Below are 15,017 nucleotides of genomic sequence, written 5' to 3' on the forward strand. Positions count from 1 at the left end.
CAAACATACAGAGTGGGTGCTTCCCAGAATTCACTCTCAGGACTCAAGGCTCTGAAACTCAAGGCTCACTTATATCAGCATGACTAATCTCTAAAGAGATTTTGACACCCAAGCATTTGAGAGTTCAAAGTAAAGCACAGGTTCATACTGCTAGTTGTCATTTCAGTTATTGTTACAGTCAGCTACCACAAACCTGTGTTGCTCCTGGATATATAAAGGACTCACGCAGCCATGTCCAAAAGTGCTGCAGTGAGCCACCACCAATAGCAAGTGGCATTTTTAAGCAGGTACAATGAACCAGCTGAGGATGTGAGTTCAGTAAGTTCTGCTAGATGTGCCCAAAGCATCTAGCATGGCAGAAAGAAAATTGCAGTGTTACTCACTATATCAAATAGTGTTCCCAAAAAAGGTAAAATTGGCATTAAGTTTATTATTTCTGATAGAATAATGAACAATACCAAAAAGAGGAGTGCCCCCAGTATAATCTGGCATGTAGAGATTTCAAAGTTTTCCTGAGTTTCTCAGTTTGTGGGGAGGGTGACAGGGGAATAAGGAGATGGGAAGCTACTGAAAGGAAGAAAGATACTTGCTGGTCTGTGCTCTTGGTTTAAAAGCTCCACTGTTCCTCACTTGCAAATATTTGCAGACCAAGACACCTGGATAGTGACAACCAGCACCCATCCCAAGGGAAAGAAGTTTCGGCATTTGGCTGTGTATGCGAGGTGGGGGGTTAGCCAGCTTTCCTTAAAGCCATCCAGCAGGAACTGATATAATAGCCTCCATGCCATTTCGAATTTCCCAACCCACAGGGTTCAACACAGATGTATAATCTGAACTATTCAGACATGGCACACTCCTTGGTCATAAGGGCTAGACTCATCTAAAAATACATCCTCTTCAACTCACATTGAGGAGAGAGGTATATATAGCTACTTGGAGTTATGTGTAAGCAAAAGCAGATGAAGCCCCAGGTTTTACCGAAGCCAGATTCCAAGCTTAGCTGAAGGAAAGCAGATTGCGTATGGACTATCCACATTTTCTCAGACACAGAAAAGGAGGAGCAGGGGGGTGGTGGTGACTAGCTTTTGTGAGAGAGACCAGGCCCTGAAAGCAAGAACAGTTGGAGCTGGTGTCAACCTGACAGAGAAGATGACTAAGTTTTATGCAATCATTCTTTACCAACTTCTCATCTGGGATAACACTATGTTATGTCCTTCAAAGAGTATTTCAGATTTGATATTTTAGTTGCAAATTCAAAACTCAACTAAAATTTCAGTGCTGAAATAACTATACATGTGGAATGTGTTCATCATATTGGTGCCTTGCTTCAAATACAATTTGATTTTGGTTAGCTGAAGACTCATATCACAGCAGCACCCTAGGTTCTGGCAATTACCAATACTTCAGAGAACTATTTCTACCATATTGCCTTGTTTTGGTACGCTGCCATGTCAGCCTCCCCCATGTGGCAAAAGTCCTGACTAGACTTTCCAAATGCAGTTCCCTGAGCACTCATGGTGAGAACTACTTCCTTCTGAAGCCACCAGAGACACTTATGATCATATCTGAACAACCCTCTCCTAATAGCATTGCTCTTACCAAAATTGTTGCCAAGAATTTCGCTAAAGATGATAAATAAATAGAGAGGTAGCCAGTTTAAAGACATGTGCATGATCCAATATCTCTCTCTGAACACAATTTTAATCTTTTGCTGAACTTTCCAAGGGTTTCAGTTGTCCATTCGAACCCTTCTGCTCCTCTGATGGCACAAATCCTTCTGCCAAAGTGCCCAGTTCTATGCAAAGACATATTTCCTTTATCAGAATTTCTGTGGCTAGTAAGTTCATCTGAAGACTTCAGTAGTGCCCAAAGCAGATGGACCACAGATGGAAGCAGTGGGAGTGAAGGCTCCCTGAGAGCCCCTTTTGTTCTCCACTGGAGAGACTATGACTTTGGTTAAGGAAGAGTTCACATTGACATTCTTCTTTGTCCCTGGTCTTTTTTCCCCTCAGGATCATAAAAAAGGGACTACAGACACCAGCAGTGAGACATAAGCAAGTGAAAGAACAAGAACTACTTCCTATCACAGAGATAATACAGCTAAAAGAATTCTTTGTACCACCTTTCCCATCAAGAAAGCAGAATGCAAGGACATATGAAAGAGTAGCATGAGCAGTGACCCCATAATGGCATGCTCCAGGATTTCACCTTGAACACATGGCAAGAGGATCAGGAAGCAGACAATAATACTCACCTGCTTACAGGAGGAGGGGTTAGTTAGCAGGTCCTATGCAGGCAGCAGTCGCAAATAACGAAGAAGGAAACATGCCAAAAATTAGCACAGAGAAAGATACCAAGTTTAACAAGGCAGCTGAATTTAGACACACACTGTTTTCTAAGAGCATAAAATGTTTAGCAAGTAATACTGGCCCAGATGGTTCAAAGGTATTTCAGCATTTCTTTGCATATTTTGAATCAGCAGATGTCAGGGAACTAAGAGTCCTAGGTCTTTTCTGAAAATAATAAATTTGGTCTCCAAAGCATAAATCTCCTAGGTCTTTAAATATTAACTAGGATAATGCTTAAATACCTTTACAAATCCAGTCCAGAGCCTTACTGAAAGAACTGCCAAGGTCATAACTTGAGGGTCAGTTCTCCTCTCCTGATGCACAGGCGCAGTTTGTGGGTATTAACAAGTGTAACAAGCAACAACTTGTTTCAATGGCATGTTATACCCTTTAACAACTTGTAGCCAAGTATTTTGAAAGAGCTCAGTAACCTCCAAAGAGGTCTTACAGCACTTCTGGATGACAGATTCCAACTATTTCATGGCATATTCTGTACTCCAGGAAAACACCAGCTATACTGAATTAAAAGGTCAGTATTACACAGTAAGATTGGAGCAAAGTCAAAAGACAAGTGTCAGAATACTTGGTCCAGCATTCCGTACACTGGACAATTTTGCTTTCCCTCATAGCTACCAAAAGGACACATTGGGCTTGAGAGAGGAGAAGAGACCCTCTGTCATTAACAAAATTAGGAAAATAGAAAAATTGTTTAATGTAAATGAAACTGGAAAAAACATGAAGATCATGTTAATAACAGCAGAGAAAGAAATGTCTTTATCTCTACTCATGCAGCATTTCAGATGCAAAAGGGCAAGGTTTCTCATTGACATTTTTCTTTACAGACATTTGATGAAGTTTAAAAGTCACAAACCCAGAGCAAACACATACTTGGTCAGAGTGAAATATTTTCAAAAGTAAAAGAGGAGAAAAGACTAAGTGTAAACTGAAAAGATTCTCATAAATTTTTAATTCAAAAGCAGTTTTGGTTGCCTGGTCTTTAAAAAAAAAAAAAAGAAAGAAAATTGGTGAGGACTTGTTGGTTGGAAGCCAGTTCCAACTGGAGCAAGTATGGATGAAAAAGAAAGTATCACATAAAGTAATAACAACAAAATATTTAAGGAGAAAAAAAAACCCAAAACAATGTAAAAACCTCCACAAACGCTGGAAGGGCAGCAAGATGTCTCACTGCACAACAATACAAGTAGCTTACGTAAGTGTTACTGTAGTGTCTGGAGCCACTGTCATAAAGCATGCTTAATGAGGGTGGAAGAGTACTGTCCAGAGACCCAGGAGACAGGGGTAAGGGTCAGGTTAGTTTATGGCTGAATAGCTCAGGCTGCTTTCCAGTGATTGGTAACACAGCCATAAACATTATGATTCTTACTGAGACCAGGACAGCTTTGGTTTGGGATTTTTGGGGACAAAAGGAAGAAAGGCTTTGCAAGGTAATTTCTAGTGAGGAAGCTGCAATGTTTGCACCTGAAACATTGGAATGGAAGCTCTTGAGACAGGGTCTAAATCCAATCTTGTAACAGCACTGAAGGTTCATGTGCCTTTCTTCTCCTCTGTGGATGAAGATCTTGTTTCAAGGAACGGGATTTACAGAAAGAGAGAGGGGGACCCACTGAAACAGCAACAGCTATTTGCAGACACAGAATGAGAAATGAAATCCCATCATGCAACAGTTAACATTGCATTCTTCACAGCTTATCCATGTGGCTGTGAGCTAATAAATAAGAAGGTATTCATTATGTGTCTAGATTAGATAGAAAAATAAAAGAGGGAAGGGAGCAGATGGAAAATCCAAAGACAAAGAGCTGGATTGTTAGTTTTAAGGTATTGAGTAAATTAATGAAGTAGTTATCATCACTGTAAGGAGTAATCATAAAGGTGATTTATGGCAGTTGGGTCTGTGTCTTTTCCTAAAACTTCAGAGTCATGATCCAGTTCTCCAGCATACAAAACATTGAAAATATTCCAAAAGCAAAGGAAAGCTGGGGTAGTTCAAGAAGTGAAAGTACAATTCGTCTGCTGCTAAATCTCATTCAGTGGAGATAGACAGATTGAAAGTGACTTGCTTTCCAAGAAGAAGAGGAGGGAAAAATACATTCTAATAAATGGCCACTTTTAAAGTATGCTGTTTGTTCTATAATCTGTAATTCAGACAGTTTCTATCACCTAGCCAGTTCAGGCAGTTGGCTGTTTAAGAAACAACAGACAAAATGAAAGACAGCTAATACAGTCACCTTGCTCAATACTCAGGGAACTACAGCCTTTTTTCTCTGGATGAATGGGAGAAACAGAAAGATTGATATGCAACTATAAACATAAAGCTCTGGAGCTTTTGGAAATCAGTGGCCACTGACATTAACTAGACCATTACCTGCTGGTAATTGTTGTCTGTGAGAGCTGCCCATTAGTATGAAGTATGTCCATAACAGATTAGACCCTGCCCTATGTGCCTGTCCCAACTTCTTTTGGTCTTCAGACTTTTTGAACAGTGGCAGAGCATCAAATGATGCGGCCTTGGCACCCTGCAGGTGTCACGTGTTCTTTTCTCCTCCAGAAATTTGAGACAGAAAAGCTATGGAAGAGTTCACTCCTACCTGGTGCCTCTGATACGCGGAGAACATCTTTTCAAAATCTTCTAGATCCAGCACCTTGAATGCCTTTAAATCATCAATCTCATTCCAGATTGTGCCATGGATCCTCTCCTAAAACAAAAGGACATACTTTAACAAGATAGCAAAAGTTTTTAGCTAAGAACATTCAATCCCATTTGGATAGATCATTCTGTTCTCCTCACTGGTCACATTCCTATGCACTACTGCTGTCATTTTAGAGGACACACTTTGTTTCAAGAGTCAAAGGAGAAAAAATAGTGGGGTTTTGTATTTAAACATACTATTTTGTATTTTTCATCACAGCTAGCTTCTAATGAAAAGGCACATTCCAAGACTAGCAGACCACATCTCAAGCATTATCCGTGATCCCACAGCATATTTCCTTTCAAGAGTGGCCATCTGTCTAACACAACCATTGTGGTCATGCTGAAAGGAGTGTTACCATCAGGAGGGAAAAGCTTAGGAAAAGCACTGATGCATGACAAACCCCAGACACATCTTCCCTTTTGCAAATTTTGCCAGGTTCTTTTATAAAGCCTAAAGGGTGTGTGGTTTTCATTCTGTCTGTCTGTGAAAGTAGTTTGAAATTTTATTTTATTTTACTTTTAAGCCTGTGAGTCTTTGAAGTCTGATTGTTTCCTATTACATGAACTCCCCTGTCTACATGAGGGCTTTGTCAAGTCAGATAGACACAAACTATACCCAGGTCCCTGAAACAGCATCGTTCACAGTAAGTGCAAATGTTCACAACCCTTGTGATGATACATTATCCTGAATGCAGGGAATCCTAGCTGTTTGGCAGATGATTAGCATGGAGGGAGACACACAGACTTCTCCTCCTACTTGCTGTCCACCAGCCCCACAACAAATAGGCTCCTGTAGCACATGAATTAACTAATCAGCAGTCATCCTAAACTAACAGAAGGTCTTGGGTCTCTTGCTGACATTCTCAGGACAGATATCCTTCCTGGCAGAGGACACAAAGATTGAACTACCTTCTCCTTCCTACTGATGCTTATGGTGCATGTTTTGTGGGACAAGATTTGGGTGCTCTTCACACCTGACACCACTATTCTTCAGTTAATTTAGTTTATGAAGTGTATATTTATTGAACTTTAGTAACTGCAAAAATAATGAAAATGCTAATTAAAAGAAAAAAGAAATGGACAAAAGGAGTTGTTAAAAAAGACCTAAGGAAATCCCAGGAGATGAAGAGCCAGCAGAACACTGATGCAGAAAAAGCCAGGAACCACAAGCAATAGCAATGAAACCCTCACACAGGTTCCAGCTCTGAAGTATCTGACTTGTACCTACACAGCAAAGTGTGTTAACACTTCATTATCAGAACTAATTAGGAACAGGCTCTACTTCCCATTCAGAGTCATCAAAAGGAATGAGGGAAATGTGCTAAGCCACAAGGCTCAAGGAGCAAGGAAAAAACCCTACAAGGCTAAAATGAGGGGGAAATAAAAGTGTGAAGTGTTCTGTAGGAAATTCCTGGCAGGGCAGACACTGTGCAAGAAAACCAACACCCTTTCTCCAGAGGCAGCCTGTGAGTGCCTGAGGGTAAGGAGGGCTGTCTGCAGTGCTCTTTACAGTGAGAGCATATCCTAGCTGGGAGCAGCACCCACCCCTGAGCAGGCTCATCAATATCATTGTATCATCCCTTGCAATCAGTGTGGCTCTTCTTTCCATAGCAGGAAGAACATGTGACTGTAACATGGCAAACAAGTCTGGGAGGCTCATCTCAGCCAAACCAATAGGAGACAAAATTAAATTTCATTTTATCCTAGCCCTGAACTCTGCTGCCAATCTTAGCCAGAATCATCCAGGCAGAGTGATCATTCTCATTCAATTTCCAGGCTGGCTTTGTAAATCATGAATTATAAATCCTGAGGGATGTATTTGAACAGCAGAGCAGTTCTCTGAGTGCCTCACTGTTTCAGACTCTCCAATCAAACACTGAAATGGTAGAATATTTCTTGACAGGAGTCCTTAGAGTCATCACAGGGATAGAGCCCTGAGGATGCCAAAAAGCTGTATGCTCTGTTTGGCAGAGGCTGGATGTGACTCAAGAGGCAGCTACTCATGAGTCTTGCCCATCTACCTGTCCAGCTGCAAAAATCTCACGGGAGTGAGGTTTCCTCACTAATGGCAAGAACAGCAAAAATGTCCTACAGAACAGTCTAGTCTGAATGAACTGCAAAGGTGCCAAAACAGGAAGTTCTGAGACTCAGAAAGGGACTGCAGAGAGTAGTTCTCCCCCTACTTTCCCAGGAAAACAACCCAGTGAAAATGATTCTGACTTCAATTAAGATTCATTTTAAGTTGAATCCAGTCCTGTACAGGATGGTTTATATGCTACTTGTAGCAGAAAGACAAATTCCAAAGCAGCACCCATTGCAATGGTGTGCACAAACAGAACTTTGAGCAAAGCAATCCAATTTTAGGGCTAATGCAGGCAAAGAAAAAAATCAAGGCAAGCAGAGGTATAAACAATTTTTGTTATACGTAGCACTTGAAACGGGCCTGTCCTTTCTATTTCTACCATAAGCTCTGTCCTTGAAAATTTTCGTATTGCTGCCAGATAATTTCCTAGACTGAACTCTTGATACACAATTTACACAGTTATGGATTAACTGGCTGATAGTTCCTTGTCATCAGCCAGAGAAGACAGAGCATTTTAAGAGAAACAGACTTGCATAATGTGGTTGCTATGATAAATGATTCTCTCAGCACCATAAAAATATTTATGGTCCCTAAATAACAATTTAAAAATAAATTCTTTATTCCTTTTCTTTTGTTTTCCTCTGTCCTTAAAAAGAGAAAGAAAAAAAAAGAAAAATAAGAAAATAAAAAGAAAAGAGCAGTCATTTTTTCTGTAGTGTTTTTCTCTCCATCTTTATTTTTTTATTTACTTAGTCATTCATTTATTCATTCTCCAATGAATTCTTCCAAGACCTGTGGTTCCTCTGCTTTGGGAAGTCTTGGCCCACTTTGAGAAGCAAATCCTGTGAACTTCCCAGCATCCTCTAACAAAATGGTGACAGATACCAGGTCAAGAAACATTATTATATATTATGAGAACAAGTATTGACAACGCGTTTGCCCTGTCAAGCTGAGTTTTTGGTAAGTTGCATTTAACAATTCAGTTGCTGTAGCAGTTGCATCATTCCACCTTTACAGTGAATCCCAGTTTGCTGACAGACACTGGAAAATGAGTGTTTCATGGCACTACAAATCGTATCAAGCTGTCCTCTGCAACATCTAAAGGATGATTTTATTTACCCTGATAGATAAATAATGGTATTCTGGAAGGCATCAAAGTCCATCATGCCTCAGTAGCTGCACAGCATGAGTGAAAACTTACAGTACTTTTGTTTGACCTGAAGGTTCAGAGAAACCATGGAAACAATAAGTCTTCTGTAAATACTGGAGCAGGCAATCCTGCTTATTAGTGGGTTAATATTTGTAGAGTATTAACCAGAAAAGTGGAAGCAACTTAAAATTTCAATTCAGAATTCCATTATGAATCTGAAAAGTGATATAAACAAAGCACATTTTCCAAACTTTTGTCTTGATATTAGATGCTTTCTTCAGTGTGAGAAAAATCCACTTCAGGCAGAAGCTGCATTTTTGGCCCATTTTTTAACCAAAATGTCTGTTTTATCTCATTGTAGGCCTAGGTACCACCACAGCTGTTATGAGCAGCTTCACAATGAGAATTTGGAAAACTCTTTCCATTGACTTTGAATCTCTAGCAGCAGTCCATCATTTTATGCCATAAACCTCAGGCTGCTTTTAGGAAGAAAGTTTCAGAAATCCTACTCATTGATAACATTATAGAAACATTTTTTTAAAAATTAGTGTCAAAATGAACATTTCCTGTTTACGCAACTGGCTATTTTGGGTTTGATGGTTTTGGTTTGTTTTTGTGTGTGTGTGGTTTGGGTTTTTAAAAAAATTCCTATATACAAATACCTTTCTTATGAAGCTATTTCAGTCAGATCTATTTGGGGCTAGCTAAAAAAAGCCCTCCTGACATCACTGATGAGAGTCATTACCAGGACACTTGATGGGAAGCTGCTTCTCCAGCCATGAGATAACAAGCAGAGCAGTCAAAGGCTGACTTGATTTACTCTGAGAACTTCAAATAAATATGTTTATATTTATTAAATAGGTAATTATTAATCCATACTTCCAGTATTCTTGAAACCACTCCATTGCTTGGATTAACCATAAATGTTTAGTCCCTGATTGACCTTTGGTGTTATGTAAAACTCAGAGTGAAAGAGCATTGCTGCCCAGAAACAAAGAAAGGAATCTTTCCAGGATATTACAGTGGTTATATAGCAATATCTTTTTCTTAAAAAACAGAGATCCTTGGCACCAGCACTACTGTAGTGCTGTATGAATGGAATTCACAGACAATGCTACAGTGCTGTATGAATGGAGCTGTGGTGTGGAAGGGCTTCATCAGAACTCAGCCCATCCATGCATCTAAATGTCTTTGCCACTGATCATTAGCTCACATCAAAGCTAGCACAAAGTCCCTAATTCTCAATGGAAATTAGTGGGCTGTTGGAGTTTCCTTGTTAGAAGCACAGATCCTTTCCAGTCAAACCTTTTTTTGTGGTGCCCATGGGAACTGTGGACAATCTGTTATTGTCAACTGCTAAGAGCTTGACTACATTTGATATTTCTCCTAACACCCAACAGCCCAGTTCTTTCCTTCCAAATACAAAATCAGCATTGGAAAACAAGGTGTCATATGAACTGCCCTGGAGAACAGCCTTGATTCCACTACTGAAAAAGTATACTGCAGACAAATCCCTCTCAGCCAGCCCTGTCCACACTCCTCTTGGCCTCTGTTGGCTTTCCCTCACTCCCTCAAGGCAGGCTGCATGGACAGAGAGGAGTTTGCTCTCATGTGGGCTGCCTCAGTCCTGGCAGCATCTTCATACTTACTTGAAAAACCTTCTGAGAGAGACTCTGTACTAATTGCTTAGAGAAGGGTGGTCTAAACAGTATGCAGAGATAACTAAAAGCTGAATAGCTGACCTGCTTGTGGCCCTAACTTTATGTACAGCTGTTGCCAACACTGCATTTTCTCACCTTGCTGTGTTTCATGTATTGTTCCTCAATATGTTTTTGTGGGGAAAAATTGTATTCACGTGAACTGGAAGTTAACCCCTACCACAAACCACAAAAATACTATGCACACTTCTAAGCCTCCATTTCCCAGGCTCAAAAAATTGAGATGTGCTGCTCCCAGACAGGGTGCTTGTTGTGAGTCCTCATTCATTCAAGTCTGGCTATTCTGACAGCTCAGTTCAGGAGAACACCACAGAAGTACGGCAAAGGTCACACAAGCAATGACAAGGCCCATCCAATCTACTCATGACTTTGTGCTCAGACAATTCATATCCATGTGAATAGAAAGATACTGAAGCAGGAAATCTAGGATAGCTGAGGAAGATGACCAAAACATATCTGCTTCTCCAGGAGTCAGTGAAATTAAAGAATTGCACAGCAAAGGGCAACCCAAGTGACAATGTGAGACACCTGTATTGACACCACAACCTCTGCCATTTTGCAGAGACCATGCCAGGTTAAAAACACTAACACTGGCAGACAGCCCAAAACAAAGGCCCCACCCTCTTATGCCCCTTTTTCCAACTATTTTGCCTTCCTCAAAATAGTGTCTTTTAGCCATCTCACCACCCAGGTCTTCAATTTTATTAGCACAGCTGCCTTCACTCTTATCCAGAGGGCAGGATAAGCCTACAGTTACTGTACACTAAACAGAAACACCTGTGACTCTCTCTTTTTCATATAAATTCATATATATATACATATATTAGTTATTATTTCTTTTCTTCAGAGCACTAAGTCCCATGTTCTGCAAAGGAAAATAAATCCTCGTCCTTACATTCTCTCCCACACCCCCCACGTGGCCTTGACAGACAAGCACAGACAGTGCAGCAAATATTTCACTTCACTTTATTTTAAAGAAAAGGGGAGAGGGGGAGAGAGAATTCTTGTGGCATTCCAGAGGTCCCTGGACACTCATTCCAAATGCCGGAGTTGGGCCCTGGGTGAGTTTCAGTCTAAAAGAGAACCTGGGTTTCTAGGCAGCAATCCAAACTCAACACAGACACTTTTTTTCTTTCGAAATCATTTAAAAAAATTAAGACCTGAAGAGAAGGGGGGGGAAAAAAGAGCGAGAGGAAAGAGAGAGAAGTGAAGGGGAAGGAGACACTATCAAGGTAGAAGAAAATGAGTGCAACAGGAAGAATCCAAGTCCTCTGGGGGTTTTTTGCCAGCCTGGAGTTTTATCACCAATAGACAGAGATCTAACTGTTCAAGGAGAGGCAGCTTCCCTCATGGCCATGAACTAACAGTGAGGAGAATCAGGACACCTTTCTTCCCTTGGTGATGCCTCCTGCCACAGTAGAGGTGGCTGATCTTCCAGATGGTTCTCACCATGTTTTGCCCACATTGGCTCTGCTCATCCTTCTCCCTGGTGCACAAGTGATGGCAGCTCATCAGTCCTGCAGATGTCCAGCTCTGATGTACATATTCAGCCCCACTACAGCTTTGCTTAACCAGGTCATTTGCATGCCCAGATCTGTGCAGCTCCATCTATCCAGCGCCTTGCTCATCACAGAGGATGTGCTGCACTGCTGGAGAACTGGGGAGACTCCCTCACGACAATTAATGACTCCTACTGACCAGAGCCCACAGAAAGCCACTATCACTTTGCATTTCATGGCATTAATCAACACTGGGGAATACTCAGAAAGTAAATTAATTGAGTAATGCAGTTTCTTACCTCACTGAGCTTAGCCCAGTTGAAGGATTTCAGTGGATGTGAAGGCTGCGGGATAGACTTCTTCTTCAGACTGGGGCCACCAGTGGTGAAGGTGGTTGTTGAAGGGGGTGGCACCGCCATGCTGAAGAAAGGTGGAGCTCCTGGTGGAGGAGGAGGTCCTCCTGGAGGAGGTGGTGGAGCAGGAGGAGGGGGACAGCTGGAGAAGGGCAGAGGAGGTGGCAGCGGTGGCAAATTCTCAGACATGTGAGAAGTGGACAAAGCTAATGGGCCCCCTGGAGGAGGGGGTGGTGGGGGTGGGAAGGAAATGGTGCCCCCTTGCTGGAAAATAAAAAACACAGAGAAAAAGAAAGCAAACATTTTAAAAGGCACAATAACTCCATGTTGCCAGCTGATGCGATTTTATTACGACTTTCAAAATATTTGATGTTTTCTTTAAAGCCTCCTGCACTCAAAGCCATGCAATAAAGGGAGGAATCTCAGCTTTCGTTTAAGAGAAAGTTTCAAGCCCTTGGACTTGTGGAGAAGAGCTTGAAAAAAAGAACCATAAATGGCTCAGAAAAACAGAAAGCTGGTAAAAGAAGCCAAAATGTATTATTTTCTCCTTATGTATGAAAAAAGAGAAAAGTTCAATCTCATGAACTTTTGAACTCCTGGGTTTAAAAGCTAAGAGTTTGAAACACTGAATACCTGTCATTAGGCCCCACTAATGCAAACTGGGAGAGGGGAGGAGGGAATGAATCTGCTCTCTGCAGTGTCTAACTTCTCAGGGTGGTGTTCTGGTGAGTTGTGGCTCAGGCACACTGCTGGGATAGAAGGAGCACCAAACAGGAGGGAGCACCTGCAAATGTCACTTTTGAAGAACTCCAAGGCAGTTCAGATGCTCTTGCAGCATAATAGGAATCATGTTTCTTCCCTAAATATACTTTTGTATCAGGGAGGTTTCTCTCTATTCCACTGAAATAACAACCAGGGCTACCCCACTCAGCAGTGAAAACTGTGGCTGGAGAAGACGCGTGTGCCTCAGCAGCTCCTGCAAGGAATGCAGCTGAGGAGAAGAAATGAAGCAGCCCATGCATTAATCATTCTATACCACCAGCTCAGGGATTTTGGTCTCAGCTAAAAGATGAGCAGCTTCTAAATATTCTCTATTGTGACCACAGATGTGCTTCATTCAAAGTAAGCTTTTGTTCACCATTCACTAGTTAGCAGCCTTTAAACAAGGATGGGGAAAACTCCCAGTCTCATACCGAGAACTCATTAAGTTGAGCCACCAGATCATTCATCTGGTCTCGGGTCTGGCGCAGCTCCAAGGATTCCTTCTGCAGCTTGTCCTTCATTTTGTTCAGTGTCTTCATCATTTCATCCTTCTCCTGGGTCTTTGTTTCACATTCCCGCTCCTTCTTCTCTAGCCTGCTCATCAGCTCAGCATGGTCTAGGGGGAACATGCAAGTGGGACTGATGATATAAAGCTCATGAACAGCCCCTGAGGAGATGTAGGTTATGCTGAAATAAAGCTGACAAATCTGTCAGCTCAAGCAGGGATGTATAATGAGAGCAAGAAAAAGAAAATAGAGTCTGACTGTCTTGACAATGACCCTCAGTGATCAAGACAGCAATGCCCAAGTTTCAGTTAGACTGTAAAATCACTTCATGTGAGGACTGAGGGAACCACCACCCTGTGAAACACATAAACTGTTCACCATGAACAAAGTGTATGCAAAAGGAAAAGTTGTGCCCAGCTGTGCTGCTTGCTGCTCTGTGAATGAACTGGGATCAGTCTTGCCTCCGTTTCTGCCTACCCAAGCACAGAGGATGCACTCACCTTTCCGGAACTTCTCTGCCTGATCCCTCCACTGCTTGACTTCATTTTCATTCACCAGCCTGAAAGATGAAATGATATAATTTAGACCTTTTCTGAGCTACCCAGGTTGAAAGGCAAATGGCCATTATGTGTAGTGATCAGCAAAAGGAAACCCGGTGAGTGTACAAGTTTATACAGCATCATGCCAGTGGTCCTTCTGGATCCAGATTCTGCTCCCTAGCCTACAGCTAATACAAATATGATGCCTTGTTACTCAATGTCATAAAAGGAATAAAGGAATGGCTGGGGAAGAAAGACCTGACACATTCCTGTCTTCAGGTAATGCTCTCAAAGTGCCAACTCTACTTATTTTGAAAGAGAGAAGACATCACCAAAATAATCCCAGCTGGTATGGGTTAAAAATTACACCATCCTTAATATAAAACCAGATTAACATTTTTTTTCCTACTTTCTGAGGTTCTATTTTTTTTTCTTACAAGGAGGAAGAACACTTCTCTATTGGCTAATCTATCAGTAACAAGGCAATTCTCATATCTCATACTGGCACAGCTATTTCCTATTACTGACAGAAAATATGCAGGGCATGCTGGGGATTGATTAGATATGCAGAATGAGGAGTAGCTATGAAAGCAGAAAGGGAAGATCAGGCATGAAATCTACAATGAAGTCTGGTATCCAACACCACTGTATTTTTCCATGACAAGAAATCAGTTTCGATTTTGGCTCACGCCTGTAACAAGAGGAACTGTAAAACTTTTAGTACAGGAGAATTTGGTTTCATATAGGACTTATGTTCTATAAATGTTCTTTTCAGTGGATAATTCGGAAGGGTAATGGGCCATGAATTACCTGCAGAGGCAGTTGGATGAAATGAAGAATCCAAAAGTTTGGCTAAAAAAGGACTGAGAACAGGGAAGTTGAGATGAGAGCCAGCTCATGTAGCTAGACTTCTCAAATGATGCATCCTATGGGAAAAAATAATGGTAATGCCCTCAACCAAGTCTGTGGGTGAGAGCAAACAGACATTTTATGAAGAGGTAAGAGGTTTTGTGTGTCAAGTGGGGACTGCTTTCCTCTATTTGCAATCTTTTTAAACCATGTGTTCATTAGTGAGGAATGGGATCTACATAGAGATGATGACATTATTTTTATTGTTTTCAGTATCAAGGAAAGCTTTCATGAGCATCCTGAATGAAAAAAAGGCACATGAGGAAGCCTTGTTATAAAATCTGAGCATTTTTTCTGCTCTTCTAACCAGATTAACATTTACTAGAAGTCAAAGACAAGGACTTTGCTAGAAGATACTGCCAAGCTAAGATGTCATTAGAAGGAAACTACTTAGAAGACTGAACTGCTTAACAAGACAATGAGAAGCTGTAAGTTGAAAT

At 41.2% G+C, this 15,017-nt stretch overlaps 1 protein-coding gene across 2 annotated transcripts in view; it reads right to left on the bottom strand.

The window, feature by feature from the left end:
* The window catches only part of DAAM2 (dishevelled associated activator of morphogenesis 2), a 172,438-nt gene that overhangs the window by 32,150 nt on the left and 125,271 nt on the right, over positions 1–15,017 (bottom strand). The window contains exons 12-16 of one of the 2 annotated variants that reach the window (XM_069009815.1): positions 13,630–13,688; positions 13,055–13,239; positions 11,808–12,125; positions 4,955–5,062; positions 2,255–2,287 (exon numbers count right to left, since the gene is read on the bottom strand). In XM_069009815.1, coding sequence (XP_068865916.1) covers positions 2,255–2,287; positions 4,955–5,062; positions 11,808–12,125; positions 13,055–13,239; positions 13,630–13,688 — 703 coding nt within the window. The remainder of the gene's footprint in view (positions 1–2,254; positions 2,288–4,954; positions 5,063–11,807; positions 12,126–13,054; positions 13,240–13,629; positions 13,689–15,017) is intronic. The other variant, XM_069009816.1, reaches the window with a different exon arrangement.

Source organism: Aphelocoma coerulescens, chromosome 3 (genome assembly GCF_041296385.1).
Source record: "Aphelocoma coerulescens isolate FSJ_1873_10779 chromosome 3, UR_Acoe_1.0, whole genome shotgun sequence".
Lineage (NCBI taxonomy): Eukaryota > Metazoa > Chordata > Aves > Passeriformes > Corvidae > Aphelocoma > Aphelocoma coerulescens.